We start from the raw sequence: 20149 nt of genomic DNA on the forward strand, positions 1-20149 counted from the left end.
TGCGTGTGTGTGTTTGTGTGTGTGAGAGGGGAGGGGGGGAGAGGGACAATATGAGGGACATGAGGAAGAAAGACAGAATTTAGAGTGGATGTATTGTAAGGGCTTGGTAAGCTTGGGTGTCAAACTCCCAGTCGATGTCCTCCGGCACTATACATTTATTTTAAAATTATAATGGGAATTGGCCCAAACTGACCAAGAGTGAACAATATTTTTATTGTTGTATCACATTATTAATTCAACCAATTCATGTTATTTTGATTTAAACACATCTGTCATTGTTACTGACAGATTAATTTTGCATCATAAATGTGTTTTTTGTTGTTGTGAACTTTGTATCAAAACAAACACTTTTACTTTGACATGGTGCAGTGCAATATCATCCTAAATATTTTAATTGCAGCATCATGATGGATTACCAAGATATGATTTTAATTTCTTGTTACTAATGTGTTTGACTTTTTTTTACTTGACCGGTCCCTTGACCGGCCCCTGGCTCCTTCCTGACCACATTAGAAGTTCACTGGCCCCCACGGGGTCATTTTGAGTTTGAGGCCCCTGATGTAAAGCGTTTCACTTTGACACGTACAGTACTTAGTCAGTGAGCTTTAAGACAGAGACATACACACAGCAGTGTGCGATGTGTGATGTACACTCATACACATACTAACACAATGAACACGGACAGCAGGGCCCTCCGGTCGTCTTCCCAGTCTGCTGGATAATTCTCTCTCTTGGGAACTGGTGTAGAGAGGAGCAACATTCATGAGGTCAAAGTAAACACTGTCACTGTGGTTTGTTGGCTTTTAGAGCTCACAAGAATATTGTTCAACAATATGAGTTGGTGTGAAATGTTATAAGGAAGTATACTTCCTCATCAAGTGTCATTTTCCTTCACCTCTTCCTTCTCATTGTAACTGTTGAGAATGAGCATCTATTGATTTTTTTAGAGGATCATCCACGTGCGCTGTGTTTTTACCATCATCAGTACACCTGCTGTTTGTCATTAATGAGGATTAAAGTTCTCATATATGAATCTAGTATCTGTCGAATTAATATATTCTTCATTCTTTTCTTCTTTCATGCAATTGTGCCGTGTCATAGAACGTAATTCATTTTACTCTTAACACACAGTAAATGTTTCCATGAAACACAAAAGTAACATTTTAAGTCATGAGGAAAAAAAAAAAGGTGACTTTCTCCAATGTTGCAATAAATGTGACTTGTGTTCTAGCACCACCACTGCAATTTGATTTAAGGGACCCATTTGCCATCTTTATTTCTACTTGTCCTTATTTCTGTCCCTTTGGTAATGATGTTTTGTCAGTTTTCTCCACTGATTTGAAATGATTTACGATGGTGAAAGGTGCGTCTGATGCCAGCTGTCATTTTCAGGCATATACACCTGCTCATGACAGTGTGTCACATCAGGTCATACACATGCAATTTATTGCCGTGTTTGAGTTATGGTGCCGAGATACAATCTGAGCCAGAGAAAATGAAAAAGTATTTGTCTCCAGTTGGGTCACAGAAAGGTTTAATGTGGCAAATGGACCAATAAGAGTCTCAGTAGATCACCTTCTGTCAGTGAGGGTGAGTACAGTGTGTGTCCTCTCAGAGATTTATGAGGTTCTGGTGGAACAAAGGGAGGAAGACAGATTTAATAGTATCAGACACTCTGAGAAAATACGAAAACATGTTTTATTTGATTTTAAATGTGTAGTTTAAATGATCCTTTCCTAAAGACAAAACCAATCACTACTAGTTGTTTTTAAAAACCCGTTTATTACACAATTTGATTTGTACAAACAGATTAGAAATTACAAACATACATTCAATGAGCAAGAAGAACTAATAAAGTAAAACAAGACTTAAAATAAAATCTAGGCAGACTGAGCAATGTCAAACAAACAAAGGGAAAATATTCTGTAAACTGTGATTTTGCAGGTCATTACAGTCAGAAAATAAATCTCATCTGACGATGATCTTCTTTTTCCTACAATTCAAGCATTTAAAACATACAGCAGATGAAGATGTGATTAGTAATCACTGCAGTAAGAGCCACTCACAGTCTTTAATGCTTAAAGAGACAAGTGAGAAGGGGAAACCCAGTATAGAACACTTTATCACCCATGAGTGGTTATGTTGATGTGAGTGCACCTGCAAAAATAAAATGTAAAGCCATACCTGAATCTTAAATAAGCCAAGAGCACTCAGAGCAAGTGCCACTACAATGACCAGTACACTCACACACATACTGATCAATGGAAATGGAACATTTTAATCCATTGTTGTGTTTTCATTATTATGTCAACTTGTTTAATTGTGATTTATTCGAAGTGGATGCCTCAAAGCTGAGATTTAAGAATATGTAATTACATGTCACATGACAAAATACACTTATAATCATTCTTTTATTTATCTTTTTATGTAGAGATCTTGTTTTTTTCTCTCAGAACCAAAACGGACATTTTTGTGTTCCAACACATTTATTTACCATAAGTATGGAAGAGTATGTGAGCCACATGTAAAAAGAAATTTGAATTTTTTTTAATTTCTTTCAAAAAAAAAAAGGTTTTACATATGGCCCTCAGCTTTATAATTTGACATTTGCAGTCACATTCTCCACCTCTTCATTGTATTTGCTCGGCGTGACTGTGTCACAGGAACCTGCCAGATTGTGTGGCGCCGTCATATTTCTTCACCACGGCTCTCGCGTGTGCGTGGGGTCCATGCCTGTCAGACTGTCGCTGCCTGTGTTGAAATGTGCAGAGCTGAATCTTCTCGGTCTGCAGCAAAGTTGCCGTGAGAGTGTTTGTGTGGAGGAGCACTGCCATGGAGGCAAATCAGCCATGCATGTACACACCATCCTGCACATGCACCCTGAGCCATGTGTGGACATTTTAATAATTGATAAACCTACCTAGTTGCATTCTTATGGTTGAAATCATTTCGCTCTGAGGTGAATTTTCCGCAGCCTCCAATAGTTTCCAGTTTAAGTGCTTATAGATCATGTAGATGAGGACAGTATGATTATATTATGTATGAAATCCTGAAATTGAGAACATACTCACTCTTTGGATTTGCTCACTTAGACGTCCAAGGTTTTCTTTGGGGGTAAGGCAGGATACGGCAGAGCAGCAGGGAAACATCAGTAGTTTGCAGACATGCTCTGATGCTGTGGGCCAAGTCAGAACATTTAAATGAGCTCTACCATGTTAAGAGTCCTGCAACATTTTCACCCTCCCACTGGGAGCACAGCAGGCATTTACATGCCTGTTTGGTTTAAGAGAGACGAGAAGACAACAACAACAGGGTATATGGAGGAAGAGAGTTGATAAAAAGGAGTGTGTCACTAATAAAAAACAAAAGCGGAAGTGACTGAAGGCTAACCACAAGGATTAGGAGCACAGAGCAGGAACAGGAAGATCAGAAAAAGATAAAGATAAAGATAAATGATGAGATTCATTCATTGCTACATGTCCGGGAGGTCCCATCATACTGGTTCTGTTTCACTGGAGCAGGACATTGACCAGCTGTGACATGCTACCAGTCAGGAACTTGGAACCAGTCAGTCCAAGACACAAATGTCCCCCAGTGAAATGAATTTGTAAGATGGAGGGTGTGTGTGTATGTGTCTGTGTGTGTGTTAGGTTGGCCATGTTCCCAGGGCCTGCCATCTCTACGCTGCCAGGAGGCAAACAAGTATACAGTTCAGAGGCTGGAGAGGAGGTAACTAAACAAACTTAATCCATTCAAATGATATACAATATGATGACACAGCTGCTGGGAAACACACACACACACACCCACACACACACACACACACTTTTGAACGCCCCCCCGGGCTGAAAGCATTTAAATAATTCTATCTTACTCTGAAGAGTTGTTACTCATCAGGATTTAACATCAAACTCAAAGAAACAAGTTGTAGAATGTTTCTCTTTGGTAAAAAAAAAAGTTTTATTCATTTCTGAATTCTCAGTGGTGACCAGCGGTGGGACGTCAGAAATCCCAGTATGTTTTCATGGATTCTACAGTGTTGCTGCGTTTCCTCTTTCTTTATGTGAAAACGTGAACATTTATCATCACTCGAGTCCTTTTGCCAAAAAGCATCGAAAGTGGTTAAACATTATCTACAGTGGCACGTAAGAGCTGCCGAGACCCTCAACCAATTAAAAAACCCTCTGAAGACTTATCTTATCTTATCTCACTGACTTTCTGCTAGATACTTTGGTGTTCAGAGTGCATGCATATCTTATTTTAAATGTCCTAAGTTAAGTGATTTTATTTTATATAGCACAACACAACTGAGGTTGTTATATTTAAATACTTACTTACTATCACATTGATCTGTAACTCTGTAGACATTTTTCCTCAAAGATGTTTTAAGGCAAGAAGCAATTTTTTTTATGACACAATGCTGTTTCTAGTTTCCATTAAGACTTTGTTTTGTAGTAACACGGCTAATGAATACGGCACATGTTTAATTACTAACATTACACACTTAAGTGTCTCAGTGAGGAGTCAGTGTGACAGTGAACCTGTAGCCACACTCTGAAACACATGTACCTCATGTGACATGTTAAAAAATGTCTTTGAAATAAAATCTTGGCCATGACTCAATAACGTACTTCTGGCAATTTTTTAATAATAATTGTAGAAATGACAGAACATCACTGTTGTGAAATCTTATGTGGCAAAAAGACAAGAATGTGTGTACAATTATGAACAAAATGTGTCTGAGTTAAACCTAAAACTGCTAATATGGAACTTCTAATGGAATTAGGAAGTGCTTGAAGCAAAAGAAGCTCAGATGTTGTTTATTCAAATGTGCTTGAATGAAACCATGATTATCCTTTAATCTCTCTCCTTCCCTCCCTCCCTCTCTGTGTGTGTGTGTGTGTGTGTGTGTGTGTGTGTGTGTGTGTGTGTGTGTGTGTGTGTGTGTGTGTGTGTGTGTGTGTGGCTGTATTGTGTGTGTGTGCGCGTGCGTGCGTGCGTGCGTGCGTGCGTGCGTTTGCGACAGGCCCCACAGTGGGCTCTAAGTAGCACTGATTAAATTTGGCCTCCCTCTGCTCCTCTCTGTTGCTTTTAGGAAGTAGTGATAATGTTCATTAGGAGAGACAAGCGGGGAATTTTGAGGGCGGATGCTCCCATGTAGCTGAAGTGTGGCTGTGATGGAGAGTGATGGGAGGGTAATTTGATTTGGTTGCATTTGGAGCTGTGACTAGGAGTTCATTTTACGGCGTGTGTGCAAAAGTATGAGGAAGGGAGTGCAACCAAAGTTCAGGTGAGAGTTGAACTCCTGCAGAGTCCTTCATCTTCTTCTGTTTGAGTGATCACACATTACTGGTTTATTTAGACTTCAGTGTCGCTCTCTTGTTTGTGTAACTCTACAGTGTGTGAGGTCTAAAGGTATACAAATTAATGTTCTTGGGAAATACTGTAACACTACTACTGATATGCATGTAGTGTAATAATATGAAATATGTTTCCTCCACTCTGTAGACATGACATCTATTGCCTGTCCATCCGAGAAGAGGAAGCCCTCCTATGTGGCTCTTACTGAGGTTTCTTCCATTTCCCTTCTGTTATTTATTAATTCATTTTTAGAAGTTGTTCTTTACCCAAATTGTGGGTCTAAGGACAGAGGATGTCGCTATGTGTACATACTGTAAAACTCACTGTTTCACAACTGTTCCCATTTTGTTGAACGCAAGATTGCAGTCGTTCAGTGTGTCATTTTTACAGCTTTGAAATAGCACGCAGGTGGACTTTATTACCCTGAAACAGACGGTTTCTCCCTGTTTTCAGAAAACCTTTTTATTTAATTATTATTATTGTTTTATTATTGTCTGATATCTGCTCTCTTTGCTGCACCGTGTTCATCTTCATTCTCTACCATGCACCTCCACCACTAGATGCAGGTGACACCCTCAGGCTGCCTCCCTGATTCCAAAAACCAATATTAAACCTTGACTTACCATGTGGATCCAGTCTGCTTATACAAGTCTCCTCTGGGCACTTACATTAGCTCCTTTGAGTCTTTGCCTCCTCCTAACCACACTTACATAGAAATCATGTTTACCCAATCAGGGACACCGCTGTTGTCCAATGTTTTTGTCCCATTTGATTGGTTTTTGGTCTGAAAATGTCTCCAAATGTAGCCTCTGTGACTGAAGCAGACACAGTCACCACATCATAAGTGTAAAGTGCTTACTTACAGTACATACACAGATAAATCTCATATAGACCTGAGGAGAGACACATTGAGAGTTTGTCTTGGGCTCTTGCTGCCAAAAGCCATGCTCATCTTTTTTTCTCTCCCCAGCTCTTTTGTGTTCTCCTGCAGCAGAAAGTGGCCTGTGACAGTGTATGGTGATGTGGGGACATGAGGACACATTCCCCTGCAGTCATAAATAAACTCAAATTTACTAGATGTGCTTTATTTCAAGGATTTCACTCTTCCTGGGACCAACTTCATGACCCCCCCCATACCACCTCACCCTGCCCCTGTATACACCCTTGGCCAAGCCTCAAGGAGATCAACCACAATGTGCAAAATGCAGATACCAAGGCCTCTGCTGAGCTGCTTTCACAGAACTGCCTCCACATAAATTAATCTCTGGATTAAATACATTTATCTTAATCTATATTAGCAGATTAAATGTCACGTTTGTGGTTATGGCTCCCTGCATTTTCTCTCTGCTGAGCTTCGTGAAAGTGTCTCAAGATGAACTCAAAAGCAGACTTTCAGTGGAGGGATTCTGGTTTGATTGAAGGGAATGGAATTTCCAGTTCCTTCTGAGTAGTTAATGTCATGCTTCCTTGGAGGGTGGATTTCGGAATCTTGGTGCTTCCTGTTTGTTGTCACATATGACAAACTGCCGAACAAGACGCTTGAGACTGAAACTGACGCCCGACCGTCGAGGGAGTGCACTGTGCGGGCAGGGCGATGATGTGAGGACCGGGGCGCGTAAATCTTTTATCTGAGGAATGGTCGCTGGTGATAGTGGGATTGGTGGGTTCCCCACTTGCTCCTGACCCATATTCCTGGGGAAACTGATGTTGAGAGGAAGTACGTGGGGAGTATTTTGTCTGTAGATGGTTTATTCTGCGCGCTCAGCTCCGGGACCAGCGGTGGGGTCCGTGCTCTAATCCAGCCTCCTCATCTCTGGGCATCTTTGACAGCAGTTTCTCTTTCCAGGCTTCAGAGATTCACTAACCGCTCGTCCTCCGCGGGATCACCTGCAATGAGACCGCTTTAATCCACCCCGTCTCTCTCAGTTTGTTTCTTCTTCTTATTTCTACTAGAGAAGAGAAGAAAGACGCGCGGAAATCAATCTTCATCTGCAAGTCTCCGTGTGTCTGTCGCACTGGAGGTAAAACAATGGAAATCCCGGTGAAAGCAGCGATGGCTCTCCTGATTCTCAGTTTGGGAAGTGAGTATAATCAATGATCCTATTATCCTTAATCCTTTGGAATCCTTTCGTGACGGGACAGGGGGACACTTTGTTTGGTTTGGTTTTAATCGCGCGGTTCTTGGCTGCCTGTTGTAAAATTGTACACTCTCTCTGGACTCTGTCAATGCTTTATGTTTATTTTAATGCGACTTGTGCTTTGTATCTAAAACAGCACCACACTGCTCATTTAAAGCACTGCTAAATGTTTAAGGCACATCTCACCAGATAACTGTAGCTCGTGAAAAGCAGGGTAGTGAGGAAAGGAAGTGTCCTCAAACACTTAAGCATGTGATTTCAGCTCACCTCACTGAAGTACAGCAAACCCTAAGAATCAAAGTGGAATTGCCTCCTATAGGCATGGCTGTGATCTTCCAGCAAGGTGCAAGGCTACTGCACACATTTCAGCAGTCACAACCTATAATTTAACTACAAATCCAATATCAGTGTTGAGCCATCTTGACACTGTGGTTTCCTCATGGCTCATTAGGCAGTGGGATCATGTGTCTTTAACTGCACACACACACCTCATATTGGTTCTCTGTGGCCTTCTCTGTGCCTAATGGCCTGCAATGCAATGTGTGTGTGTGTGTGTGTGTGTCAAGGCCCTGATGAAAATAACACAACTCTAAAGAGACTGTGTCCCTCGAGAGAAGCTTTAGTTCTTCCAGATGATGTTTCTTTTGTTTTTAACAGAGCAGGAGCTGTCCATGGTGCTGCATTCAGGAGCTGTCCTTGGGTGCTGACACTATACTATAGCACTATGTCCAGTATCTGCTTCAGCAGTCAACTAGGCAAACCCCAGAAACGCTTGTGTCTGGTTACTGCTTACTTTAGTGTGTTATAATAATTATAATCAAATACCATCTAGGTTTTAATGTGTTCCATCCGTGATGTCACATGAACTTTTAAATTGGAATAAAGGGATGATCTGTGCAGTTAACAGAATTTTGAATTATCATAGGACAATTTCAACTGGGAGTATTTTTATACTATTAGTTGCAAGTATTTTCTGTTTTAGAAAAAGAAAAAAGTGGACAATTGATTGATAATTGAGACAGAACATTTCAATATAACATATATGCACATTGGTACAAATGTGAAGTGATACATTTTTTTTAATCGTTTCTGTTATCTAAATTGCTTATATTTACCTGTCATCCAACCCCCTTTTTTGTGTGTTTCCCTCTTTTTCCTCTCCATCACCTTCCCTTTCTCTGAACTCTTTAATCCCACTTGTGTTGACTAACAGATCCACCATTCACTACTGGTCACCTAAGCTCTGTCTGTCTGTCAGCAGCTGAGACATTGTATGATTGTGGCTCTGTTATGCTTTTCAAACCTCATTTGAAGAGACTAAATCCAGATATTTCACTTGGGTTTTATTTCTCTTGTCCTCTCGTTCACCCCTTTCACTTTTTGTTAACGCTTCCACTTTCTTCTTACACATTCATCTTGTTCCAGTTTCCTACTCTTATACCATAACTTATCTGACATATTCAGGGCCTCATCACTCAGTCTCACACACTGTCTCCTGCCCTCCCTGTCTGTCTCTCTCTCTCTTTATCTCTCTCTCTCTCTCTCAGTATCAGCTGCACACTGCAGTAATGTGTGCAGCAGCTTTCCCTGATGGCTTTACTCATTAAACAATGCCTGGGAGTACAGGAAGTGGGATAACACGCTACCTTCATTTAACATGTTGCACGAAACCCTCAAACAAAAACATGTGTGCGAGAAAAGAAATATTCCATTTCTCAACTTTGTTCTGAGCTTATTCTATGGTTGTTGTTTCTCTATCTAGTCTAGTTTACACTGCACTTTCTCACAACTGCAGATGTGCGTTCCAGAAAAAAGATCCTGTGTCAGTGAGTCAATTGTAAAGTGTCAATTGAATAAGAGACACTGAGTTATCGCTGCATCTGTGGTATTAAAGAAACTAGTGCAAATTAAAGGAGCTGTAAACATGTGGTAGTGAAACTGTTATTAACAGATTCAACCTTTTTTTTCTCCTGTCCTCAAACTGCACATGAGCAGAAAAGCGTGAAGCAGGGTAGAAAGACAGTTATGACTCATGGAAGTAAGAGAATTGTTGATTTCATCCTCATAGACTGCGATGATGAATAGTTTGAGAGCAACCAACCAACAGCAAATCTAATGAGACACTAAGAACAATTTCTCTGGCAGTACCGTGAGCAATATAAGCGCCTTGTTGAAACTTGCCCACGTGGATGTGGAGGCATGTGAGTGGCACATGTCTTTACTAAAATAAATGACATCCTGACATTCCTGATGTCCTGAGCAAATCTTAAGGCAGCTGAATCCTAAACTGTCTCGGTCTCCGAGAGGCCACGGCAGATGGTAACATGCTGAATTATTCACCAGCCAAGAAAAGAACCTACAGGATACGAGTACGACGTCCTGATGCTCCACCTTCTCAGTCTGCTGGAGTGACTCAGACATGGCAACGCCTCAGTGACGCTGTTTGTTTGGTTTTACACTTTATGTGTGTTGTGATGGTCTCTTCGTGGTTGATTTGCTCTGACTGAGGACGACTTGGAAAATAATCTTTAATTGTGTTTGAGTCTTTGTGTTTGTGAAATGATGGCATTTTTATTTTAGTGGCAATGAATTATTGAGATGTGGAGAGTGCAGCAAGGCAGAGAGGAGTGTGTGTTGGATTGGTTACCTCTTCAGGACCTTTGCTGGCACTAACACTGACCTTGTCAGGACCAGTCGTCCTCGTGGAGACCAAAACCTGGTCTTAATGAGGCAGAACCTCATTTCTGAGTAACTGGTTAAGTTTAGGGTTAGACATCAACTGGTTGTGGTTAAGGTGAGGGATAATACTTTGATTGCTCTGTTCAAATAAATGGTGCATGTGAGATCTGTTGGTTGACATCTCATTTTAGCCTCACCTACCATGTTAGTATTGACTGTCGAACCTGAAAACCTTACATCTTATTGTTGCCATGCTCAGCTCGTTACAGTGGTCACATGGAGTCATTTGTTTTTCAGTTTATTCTTTTCTTGTACAAACTTTCACCAAACACATATGTAACAATGTGTTTTGGCATTAAGCCTTCACCGGGGTGACATCAGACCTTTATCACATTGTATGGAACATCATAGAGTGGTGTTCCACCAATTGGAATCTTCCATTTGGATCATTTAATGTCAAATATTGCCCAGATCATGCCATGCCATTGTACCCCGTAGACTGATTTTATTCTCATTGTTCCTGCATTCTCTGATTTTCCAGTGTCGTTTGTGTGTGTTTGCAGCTGCTTTGTGTGCAGAGGTAGAGGAGCGGTTGGTGAGTCATCTGTTGTCACCGGAGCGCTACAACAAGCTCATCAGACCAGCCGTAAACAACAGCCAGCAGGTCACCATCTTTATCCAAGTGTCTCTGGCCCAGTTGATCAATGTGGTGAGGAAACACACACGTGCACTGACTTCTGTTGATTTGGATTTGGAACACTAACTGTAACCTAACAGTATCCAGTTCCTCAGAAATGGGTTTCTGCTTTGTTAGGACCAGGTTTTGGTCCCCACGAGGACATCTAGTCCTGTCAAGGTCAGTGTTTATGCCAGAAAAGGTCCTAAAGCGGGAACACGCGCTCATCTCTGCTTCGCTGCACTCTCCACACCTCAATTTCACATGTGGTGTTGTGATGAGATATAATCTCCTAATGTAACAATAATTAAATATCACAGATGGTGGAATTTACCTGTCCTGAAAAATGTGAGCTCAACACATCCGCAAACCGTCTGTCTGTCTGTCTGTCTGTCTGTGTTTCAGAACGAGAGGGAGCAGATCATGACCACTAACTGTTGGCTCACTCAGGTTTGTGTCCCCACTTCACCTCCTCTCTCTCTTCTATATTATGTGTAAATGTGAGTTTGGCCGTGGCAAAGTCAGGCCTCATAGGGACACAACACTGTCTGTCTCATATTAGACATTATTCAACACATGCATGCACACGGTTGTCATATTCGTAAAGACAATTCGGAGAGACATCTCCTGTCTCCTGTCCACTGATGAGGTCAGCTCATGGCTTAAGGGACAAACGCGTCTGTGAAATGTTGGTTGATTTTTTTGTGCATGCTTCTTGATTTTTTTGTGTGTGCATTAGGGTTGAGCAGATTATTTGCAATATAAGATGTACCTTGTGCAGCACATGTGACTCAGGCTTTATACTTTGTTTGTACTCAGGCTTTTACTTACACACATACAGCAGATCATTTTGGTTATCTCGTCTACTCCATCACATATTAATTATATTACATAGTGACTCAAGTGTGTAGATAAAGGTAACTGGACTCTGGATGTTGTGTGCATGTTAGTGACATTTACATTTGTATTATTGCTTTACTTGTGTGTTTCTATGCATTTTTTCCCTGCAGGTATGGAATGACTACAGGTTAATGTGGGACCCTGAAGCGTACGAGGGTATCAAGAAAATCCGCCTTCCATCACAGCACATCTGGCTGCCGGACATTGTCCTCTACAACAAGTATGTTTACTTTGTAAGGTGCACACTGAGGTGTGTATGAACAACCTAGTGATTAAAGGAGGACCAAATAAAAAAGCCTCTTTTCCTAACTTGTTAACAAGTTGACTGTCTGATATTGTCTAATATTTTGAGAGATGGTACTAAATTTGACACAGATTGGAAGTTTTTGAGAGTGAGAACACTGACAGCAAGACAGAAAAAATTAAGGCTATGGAGGACACACAGAAATAATGTTTATTTTATTTTCTGCCAAAACATGGCATCGAAGCCCTGTCAATACAAGTTGCAAAAAAACCCAAATCCTGTTCATACTGAATTTCAGTTTGCACTAGATTTATTTTAAATTGAAATGTATTATTCATCATGCAGATTAATATTACAAGCTACTTTCTCATGCCTCAATGAATGAGCACATGAAGTTTCAGACAAATATGTATATGGGATTTGTACAATACATGCATTGGATTAATATCACACTTTAGTTTTTATAATGGATGCATCAATAGAAACCAATGCATTACATCCTCACCACTCAACCAAAAACAAAGCAAAGCAACATCACTGAGCATCTTTATTCATGCAAGTCTCAAGACAGAAACAGAACAAACCCAAATACAAGTCAAAGTCAATGTTATACTTCATTAAAATGTATGCCTTTTTCTTTTGCTACATTGAGAAAATTGAAAAAAGGAAATTCACCACAAGATCCCTTTAGTGGCTATTGCTGAAGCTTTGAGCAGTTTCAAGAACAAACATCAGTTTGAAAAACTGAATTTTTAAATGTAGAGTGCAAATAAAACAGACAAAGCCTTTTAGTTTGAAAAGTGGAGGTCATGAATTAGGGGCGACAGCTCTGGTTAGAAAAAGAACAGCCTACGTCTCACTTGATTTAACATCAGTGAACAGGAGTAACTGTTCTCAATCATTAGTTTCAGTCACAAGGCTTGTTCAACACCACGTTATGTCCATTTTCTATGGTGTTTAAGAATCTACTAAACAAACCTGTTAGTGTTTTACTTTGTGCCTTTGATCAACATTTTCACAGCTGTGAAAGGTTGCTGGTCAGCTGAAGACCACAGAAGGAGCCTAAAGGCTTAAGAGGCATAATAATAGAATATGATCAGCTCTACTTTACAAAATCAGGTTATGGTTTTGTGGCCAAATCTGGGTGACGAGAGGTCACAGTGAGCAGGTGGGGTCTCTACATTTTTAATCAGGCCACATAATCACAGCAGCCCCAAAGCATTAGCGTAGATTGTGATTGTTGGATTCCTAACCTACTTTATAATTGATAGGCCACTTATCTACAAATCATCACCTGCAGCATTGGCAAAATGAAGAAAAAAAAAAAGTCAGTATCAGCAGGTTTGAGGTGAGGGGCAGTTTTTGCAGTGTTGCTGGTATGAGACCCCCTAGATAAGCTTCTGCCCTTAGAACCAGGTACATTGTTGCATGTGACGTGTCTGCAACACTATGTTTGTAATAAGATGAGCTAGTACCTCAATATACGAATGGATCAAACAAATAATCAGTGTCTCTGAGTTCACCTCAATGAGCCCTTTTAATTACAAACATATAGCAGTTCTATTCCATCCACATCACCTGTTTTAAAAAAGGTGATATATTATTTAAACATGATTTATCTTTATCCACAGAGTAATCATTTTATGTGTGTTTTAAATTAATCTTTTGCTTTTCTTTCATTTACCTCCTGCCCTTTCCCTCTGCCAGTGCCGATGGGACCTATGAAGTCTCCTTCTACTCCAATGCTGTGGTCTCCAACAACGGTGATGTCGCCTGGCTTCCGCCAGCCATCTATAAGTCGGCTTGCAAAATAGAAGTCCGTGATTTCCCCTTCGACCAGCAGAACTGCACCCTCAAGTTTCGCTCTTGGACCTACGACCACACAGAGATTGATCTCAACCTTCTCAGCGATTTTGCCTCGCGTGATGATTTCAAACCCAGTGGCGAGTGGGATATTGTTTCATTGCCTGGACGCAAGAACGAAGACCCTAACGACATCAGGTACCTGGATATCACCTATGACTTTATTATCAAAAGAAAACCTTTATTTTACACCATCAACCTGATCATCCCTTGCATCCTGATAACTTCCTTGGCCATTCTGGTCTTCTACCTCCCGTCAGACTGTGGTGAGAAGATGACTCTCTGTATCTCTGTCCTTCTGGCCCTGACTGTGTTTTTACTCCTAATCTCAAAGATTGTACCTCCTACATCTTTAGCAGTGCCTCTGATTGGGAAGTACCTGATGTTTACGATGGTGCTGGTCACCTTTTCCATTGTTACCAGTGTTTGCGTGCTCAATGTGCACCATCGCTCCCCCAGTACTCACACCATGCCTCCTTGGGTCAAGCGTGTCTTCTTGTACAGGCTCCCCTCTTACCTCTTCATGCGGAGACCTGGTAGCTCCAACATGCGCGAGAAGTTCCGAAAAAAGCACCAGCAGCAATCAAACTTGGACCAGAAGCTGTGCGGAGCAGATGGGGGGACTGGAAGTCCTGGAGGAATCGCAGATTCTTCCTCATCCTTCTTCATCAACGAGGAATCGGCCAAACGATACGACTGGAAGATGAAAACGAACGACTTGTCAGAGAACACAGATTTCAGAAAGAGGATGACGCTCAAAAGCAACATTGATGTAGAGGACGCGGTGGACGGAGTGCGCTACATCGCTGAGAAGATGAAGAGCGAGGATGATGATGAAGGGGTAGGTGTTTGATAAAGAAGTATCTGCATATTTTGTGCGTGTGGTTTTGTCATACGTTTCAAAGAAAGTCATCCACAGACTAACCTGTGACTTTTCCTGTTGTGACACCATGAGGTTGAAGGTTCAGAGGGAAAATGTCTCAAATACATTTTGAATGGATTTACTTTTTAATCTCCACCACGTGTTCATTTTAATGTGTTAATGGACCTTTACTTACAACATCCAGCATAATTAATGTGTCTTAGTGAAGATGAAAATTAGATCAAAGATATGCCGACTGACAATGGAGATACCTGTATCTTGTCTTTCTCTCTGCAGATCATTGAAGACTGGAAGTATGTGGCCATGGTGATCGATCGTCTCTTTCTGTGGATCTTTGTGTGCGTGTGTGTGGTCGGGACGCTCGGCCTCTTCATGCAGCCCCTGTTCCAGAGCTATAACACCCCCATTGTTGATGACATGGACCACAACTGAAACTTAAAACCTGAACTTTGATGTCAACATGACATGACCCGGACATGAATTTTACAAACAGAGCCCTGAAAACATTTGAACACATAAAGTCACTCGTCTGCCTCACTGGGAATGGTTACGATGCACTTTAGCCCTCTACCACCACATTCTCCCTCTTCCTCCCCCATCATCGTGACTCATTGTCATTCACAGCATCTATTTATTTCAGTGCAAATGATAAATCTGCTCCTTACATATTTTTATACTTTTTAGCATTCAGTAAACAGCTGTGAAGGACATTACACTTATACTAGTGACACAACAATGTTTCTGCCCCCCACATTTAATGTCAAAAGGTTGCCGTTACAGTAGCTGTGTTTGTGTCATTGCAGTCATAACAGTCAGTATCCATCATCTCAGAAACCAGCAACAGTAACAGTGCTCAGTATTTTATTCACTCTAACTTGAAGCAAATGAACACTCTGGTGCTTAATTTGCTTTGTCTTCCATCATACTGTATCTTGTTTAAATCAGCCTGACATCAGAAACATGACTTGAATCTGTGTCCACTGCACAACCATCATACGTCACAATTAGCCAAGGAAAAACAGTATCACGCTAATGCAGAAATATCATTTTCTTTCATATATTTTTTGATTTGCAAATTAAATCAAACTCTTTCTTCTCTTTCCACCCACTGGACAATTATGTTATGTAAAATGTTAAGTTTTGTCCGTCTAGACAATAAATGCAGAGAATTGGAACTGTGGAACTGTGATGTTTTGTTTACCGGAGCAATAAATACAATCACATAGAGTAAGTCAAAGTTTCAAAACTAATACAAATAATTATAGTGGCTATAGCAAATATGAGATTTGGAAACAAGCATTAGAAGAATGTATAATCTCTTTTTTTCAAGTTTCTATTAGGCCCTGTCCAGGGTGTACCTACTTCAACTGGGATTGGCACCAGCGACCCCCGCAACCCTCATGTGGTGGACAAAGTGGTAGAAGATGAATGAATGAATGAATGTTTCTATAAGTGACAGCACGGGTATTTTAAGAGCCATGATTTGTTGTTTTTCCTTGAACACAGATGGACACAGATGGAACAAGCTGCTGTTTTTCTGGAACCGCTGATACTTGCAGTAAAATGCAGCGCTCTACCTCAGTGTTTTACTGGAAACAGCATTTTACACTCACGCACACACAGATGTAGGGTCAGCCTTCGAATTGGAGTGAAGCAATTACCGCTTGTATTAGTATTTTCTCCATTGGTTTCACTCATATATTACATACTTGACATCTGCATCAATTTCCATTGAGACAGTGACCACACCAGGGTGTGGAAGGTTGGAGGAGCGGAGTCAATAGATCGATTAACCAACCAATCAATCAACTGGTCATATTAATTTGGTTTTTAACAGATAATCTTTTTTTGTGCCATACTTTCTGTTCAGTGTTTTTTGACTCTTTCACTCCCCCTCCAAAGCTGTCAGCTGCTGTCTGAGTGGCTGCCACAGGAAGTTGACACTAGTGAGGTTTATTTGGGAAAGTGAATTCACCGACTTGGCGTCTGCCTTCATGAACAATATATTTACACTTTAGATGTTGCTTTGTCAATGTGAGATTCACAGATTACAGGCAGAATCAACCTAATGGAATGGCTCTTCAGCTCTCCTTCATCTTATCCAGGGCTGTAGTGAGTAGAGAATTAGGAAACCATGAATTCATGAGAGAATTTAATGAATCTAATTTGCTACCTTTGAATTTGCTGTTCACTCAAACTTATCTGGCTTTAAAACCACAGAGTCAGCTGCCACCAGGCCAGTTCCTCAAAAGCAAAAAAATAATCAAACAGGGATTAAAGAGAAACGTCAAAGCAGAGAGAGCTGGTGTAATGAAGTCCAGGTCTGATCATGAAGCGTGACCAAAGCCGTGAAACTAGATGGCGTAACAAGCAGGATGGGACTGACAGAGAGAAGAGAGAAAGAGAGGTATACAGAGAGGGAGCCAGAGATGATAAAGGTTGGTCATAAACAAGGGACACATGATTGTGTGTTCGACCAGCAGAGGAGCCCACGTTAAAGACCGTCTCAAGCTGCAGGCAGAGATCAATATGGCATTTATTCTTCTCTGCAGGACAAACTGTTAATACATGTGGACATACAGTACAAGTGTGCAGGTACGGGTGAGCATTCACATGTGCATTGCTCACATATTCATTTTTAAATACACATTTATTTAAATGGTTTATTTGCCTGAACAGTCTGTCACAACTACAAAAGTTAAAATATTGTGTTGTATTTTTCCCCATCATGTTTTTGAGCTTAGGAAGCAGACAAAAAGAAAGAAAAGAGCAAAGTCAAGTATAATTGATCACAGATATGCTCACAAAAGCTACAGCTTTGCACTGATTTTCTATTCTATTCTATTCTATTCTATTCTATTCTCTGTTTCCTGTATCCAGGCTTTGCCCTCCATTTCCTCCATTATCCCCCTCAAGACATTAGGATTTATACCTGCCATTTTGGCACTGTGATCGATATTTATGAACTACATTACTGCATTACAGAATGTGTAGCTGCTGTGCAGTTGAATCAGAGGGAGGGGGGAACTGATCTAAGCACATGCTCTGAGCTGCTGAGCTGAGGGGACAGATACCGAATCATGGTCCCAAAGCACTTCACAGGGTTTTAAACTGGGCTCGGGGCTCTGTTCAGTTCTGCGCGGTCCCTGCTGGAGCAATAAATATCTCCTCAAGTCTGTTAACTGCTGACAGATCAGGGTGCTTTCTACTGCTCACTAGTGGTCATAAGAAAGACTGCAGACTTGATAAAAACAGACATGATTAAGAAAGTGTGCACAGACCAAAAACATTAGCTGCTCCCAGAAAAAAAACTCATTGTATCTATTATGCACGACAGTAACAACCAGCAGAGAATGTTTCAATGAGATATTCCAAACATACAATAATTAAAAGCAACTATTCAAAATTACAGGCAGTTATAAATCACACAAACGTGAATGGAGCAGATAAGGACTTTGCTTTTTTTCCATGTGACCTCAGACTGAAGCCCTTTGACAGGAAATGACACTGCCGATCATTCAGAGAACGACGTCACCGCTGAGAGAAGAAAATCATCACAACACATTTCATGGATGTCATTTAAGATTTAATGCTAGTGTGTGCACATGTGTGTGTGGGGAGAGAGACGGGGTGAGTATACAGATAGGGAGCGTTTGATGGGAGAGAGATGACATTTTAATTAGCAGCAGAGGACTTTAATCAGATAACTGTGATTCAAACAATGAGGAGACTGTTATTAGATGCTGGTGGCTGCAACCGACCACAGAACGAGGAGTCAGATTGCATATAGTGGACTATGAATGGAGAAAAGGAAGTAAACTCTTCAGTGTTAATGGATTTGAGTAAAGAATAAGGAGAGCGACAGAGAGAGAGAGAGAGAGAGAGAGAGAGAGGAGGTGGAGGAGGGAGAACAGTGAGAGCAGAGCTTTGGAGGGAAGGATGTGAGTGATAGAGGGTTGCGCAGGGTCACACAGAGTAGCCTGACTGGAAAAAGCAGGATGAGCTGTGTGATGAGAGGAAGATGCTGAGAGCTTTTAAAAACTCAGAGTTGGCAGAGGGTGGTGATGGTGGAGTGGTAGGATTAGATGAAGCAGAAGGAAAGATGGAATGCAAGAAGCCATGGAAGGGGTTAAAAGATGAGGAAGAAAAGACAGTGAGAGGTCAGAGCACACATTTTTCTTTCGATAATGAACTTTGAGATACATTTAATTCATATCCGTTTGACTTTAAAGGTTTATTTAAATGATAGAACTTAAGAAAACATCAACTAAGTGCTATAAGTGTGATGTGGATGAGTGTTGGGTCTGGCACATGTTATTGCAACACTTGCCCCTTTCGTTTTGCTTGACTGTCTCCATCGGCTCACAAGGTCCTCCTGCTTTGTCTGAGCTGTCTCACCAAACGCCTGCTGTTACTTCACAGTGCATCTGGTCATGGCATCAAACAGGGGCAGATACAGGACAACAGACAAAGAATGAGGCGGTGAGTTCCTCTGTCATCTTTTTGATTGTACCTGGCTGGTTGTAAACCTGCAGGACAAAAGTCTCCTCTCCAGAGAAATTCCTGCTTTTGAAATGACATGTTTTCAGTTCAAATACTGAACGTTCATGCCGTTAAACTCACAAAACGCAACTTATGTTATTTCAATTATATTTGATAAAGTTCTTCAAAGTGACTCAACACTGTTCAGTCAGTGACAAAAAAGGTCACAGGTTGACCTTTTACCTTCAAAGCTCAGTGCTGTGGGAAATACCCTCGGATATTTGTTTTTTGTTGTTAAATGAAAGCTCATGTAAATCTTTATCTTACAGGCAGCATCTCTACCTGTGTCCTTAGGGAGATAACTCATTGTGATTATCTCTTCTCTTCTCTTCTCTTCTCTTCTCTTCTCTTCTCTTCTCTTCCAACCTCAGTTGACTTCACAGCCTCTTGGATCCTGACCCACCAGCCACTGACATTCATGCCACTTTGCTCTTTTACAATAAGAACATGACCAGACTATATGAAGTGAAGTAAATGAGTAACACTTGTCTTTCTTTTCCTTGATGTGCGTGTACATCAGTGCACTCCTCAACATATAGTACACTGTGCATGTGTGTGATCAGTGAAGGTAAATTAAGTTAAAATTGTATTAAAATAACTTTGATTCAAACAGCGAGGAGACTTTATTGAGGCACTTAATTTCTTGTAAAAAAAAAGAAATAAATCACACACATACAGTAACCGGTACAGTATGTACATGTACATGTAGTTTCTGGGCTGAGGAATTATACACTGAATATTTCAACAGGGCAGATACAAAAACATCACTTTTGCTGCTGAATACAACACACATAGAGGTCAACCATGCACGCACATACTACAGTTTCATTCTGTATGAAGGGACAGATCTTCTAAAAGCTATT

At 40.9% G+C, this 20149-nt stretch overlaps 1 protein-coding gene across 1 annotated transcript; it reads left to right on the forward strand.

Moving 5' to 3' along the window:
• Positions 1-6795: 6795 nt before the first annotated feature.
• On the forward strand, positions 6796-15919 carry chrnb5b (cholinergic receptor, nicotinic, beta 5b). The gene is made up of 6 exons (XM_044039506.1): positions 6796-7442; positions 10742-10887; positions 11260-11304; positions 11865-11974; positions 13706-14702; positions 15021-15919. The coding sequence occupies exons 1-6, from the start codon at positions 7391-7393 to the stop codon at positions 15174-15176; spliced, it is 1506 nt and encodes a 501-aa protein (XP_043895441.1). The 5' UTR covers positions 6796-7390; the 3' UTR covers positions 15177-15919.
• Positions 15920-20149: the final 4230 nt, after the last annotated feature.

This window comes from Solea senegalensis, linkage group LG12 (assembly GCF_019176455.1).
Source record: "Solea senegalensis isolate Sse05_10M linkage group LG12, IFAPA_SoseM_1, whole genome shotgun sequence".
NCBI lineage: Eukaryota > Metazoa > Chordata > Actinopteri > Pleuronectiformes > Soleidae > Solea > Solea senegalensis.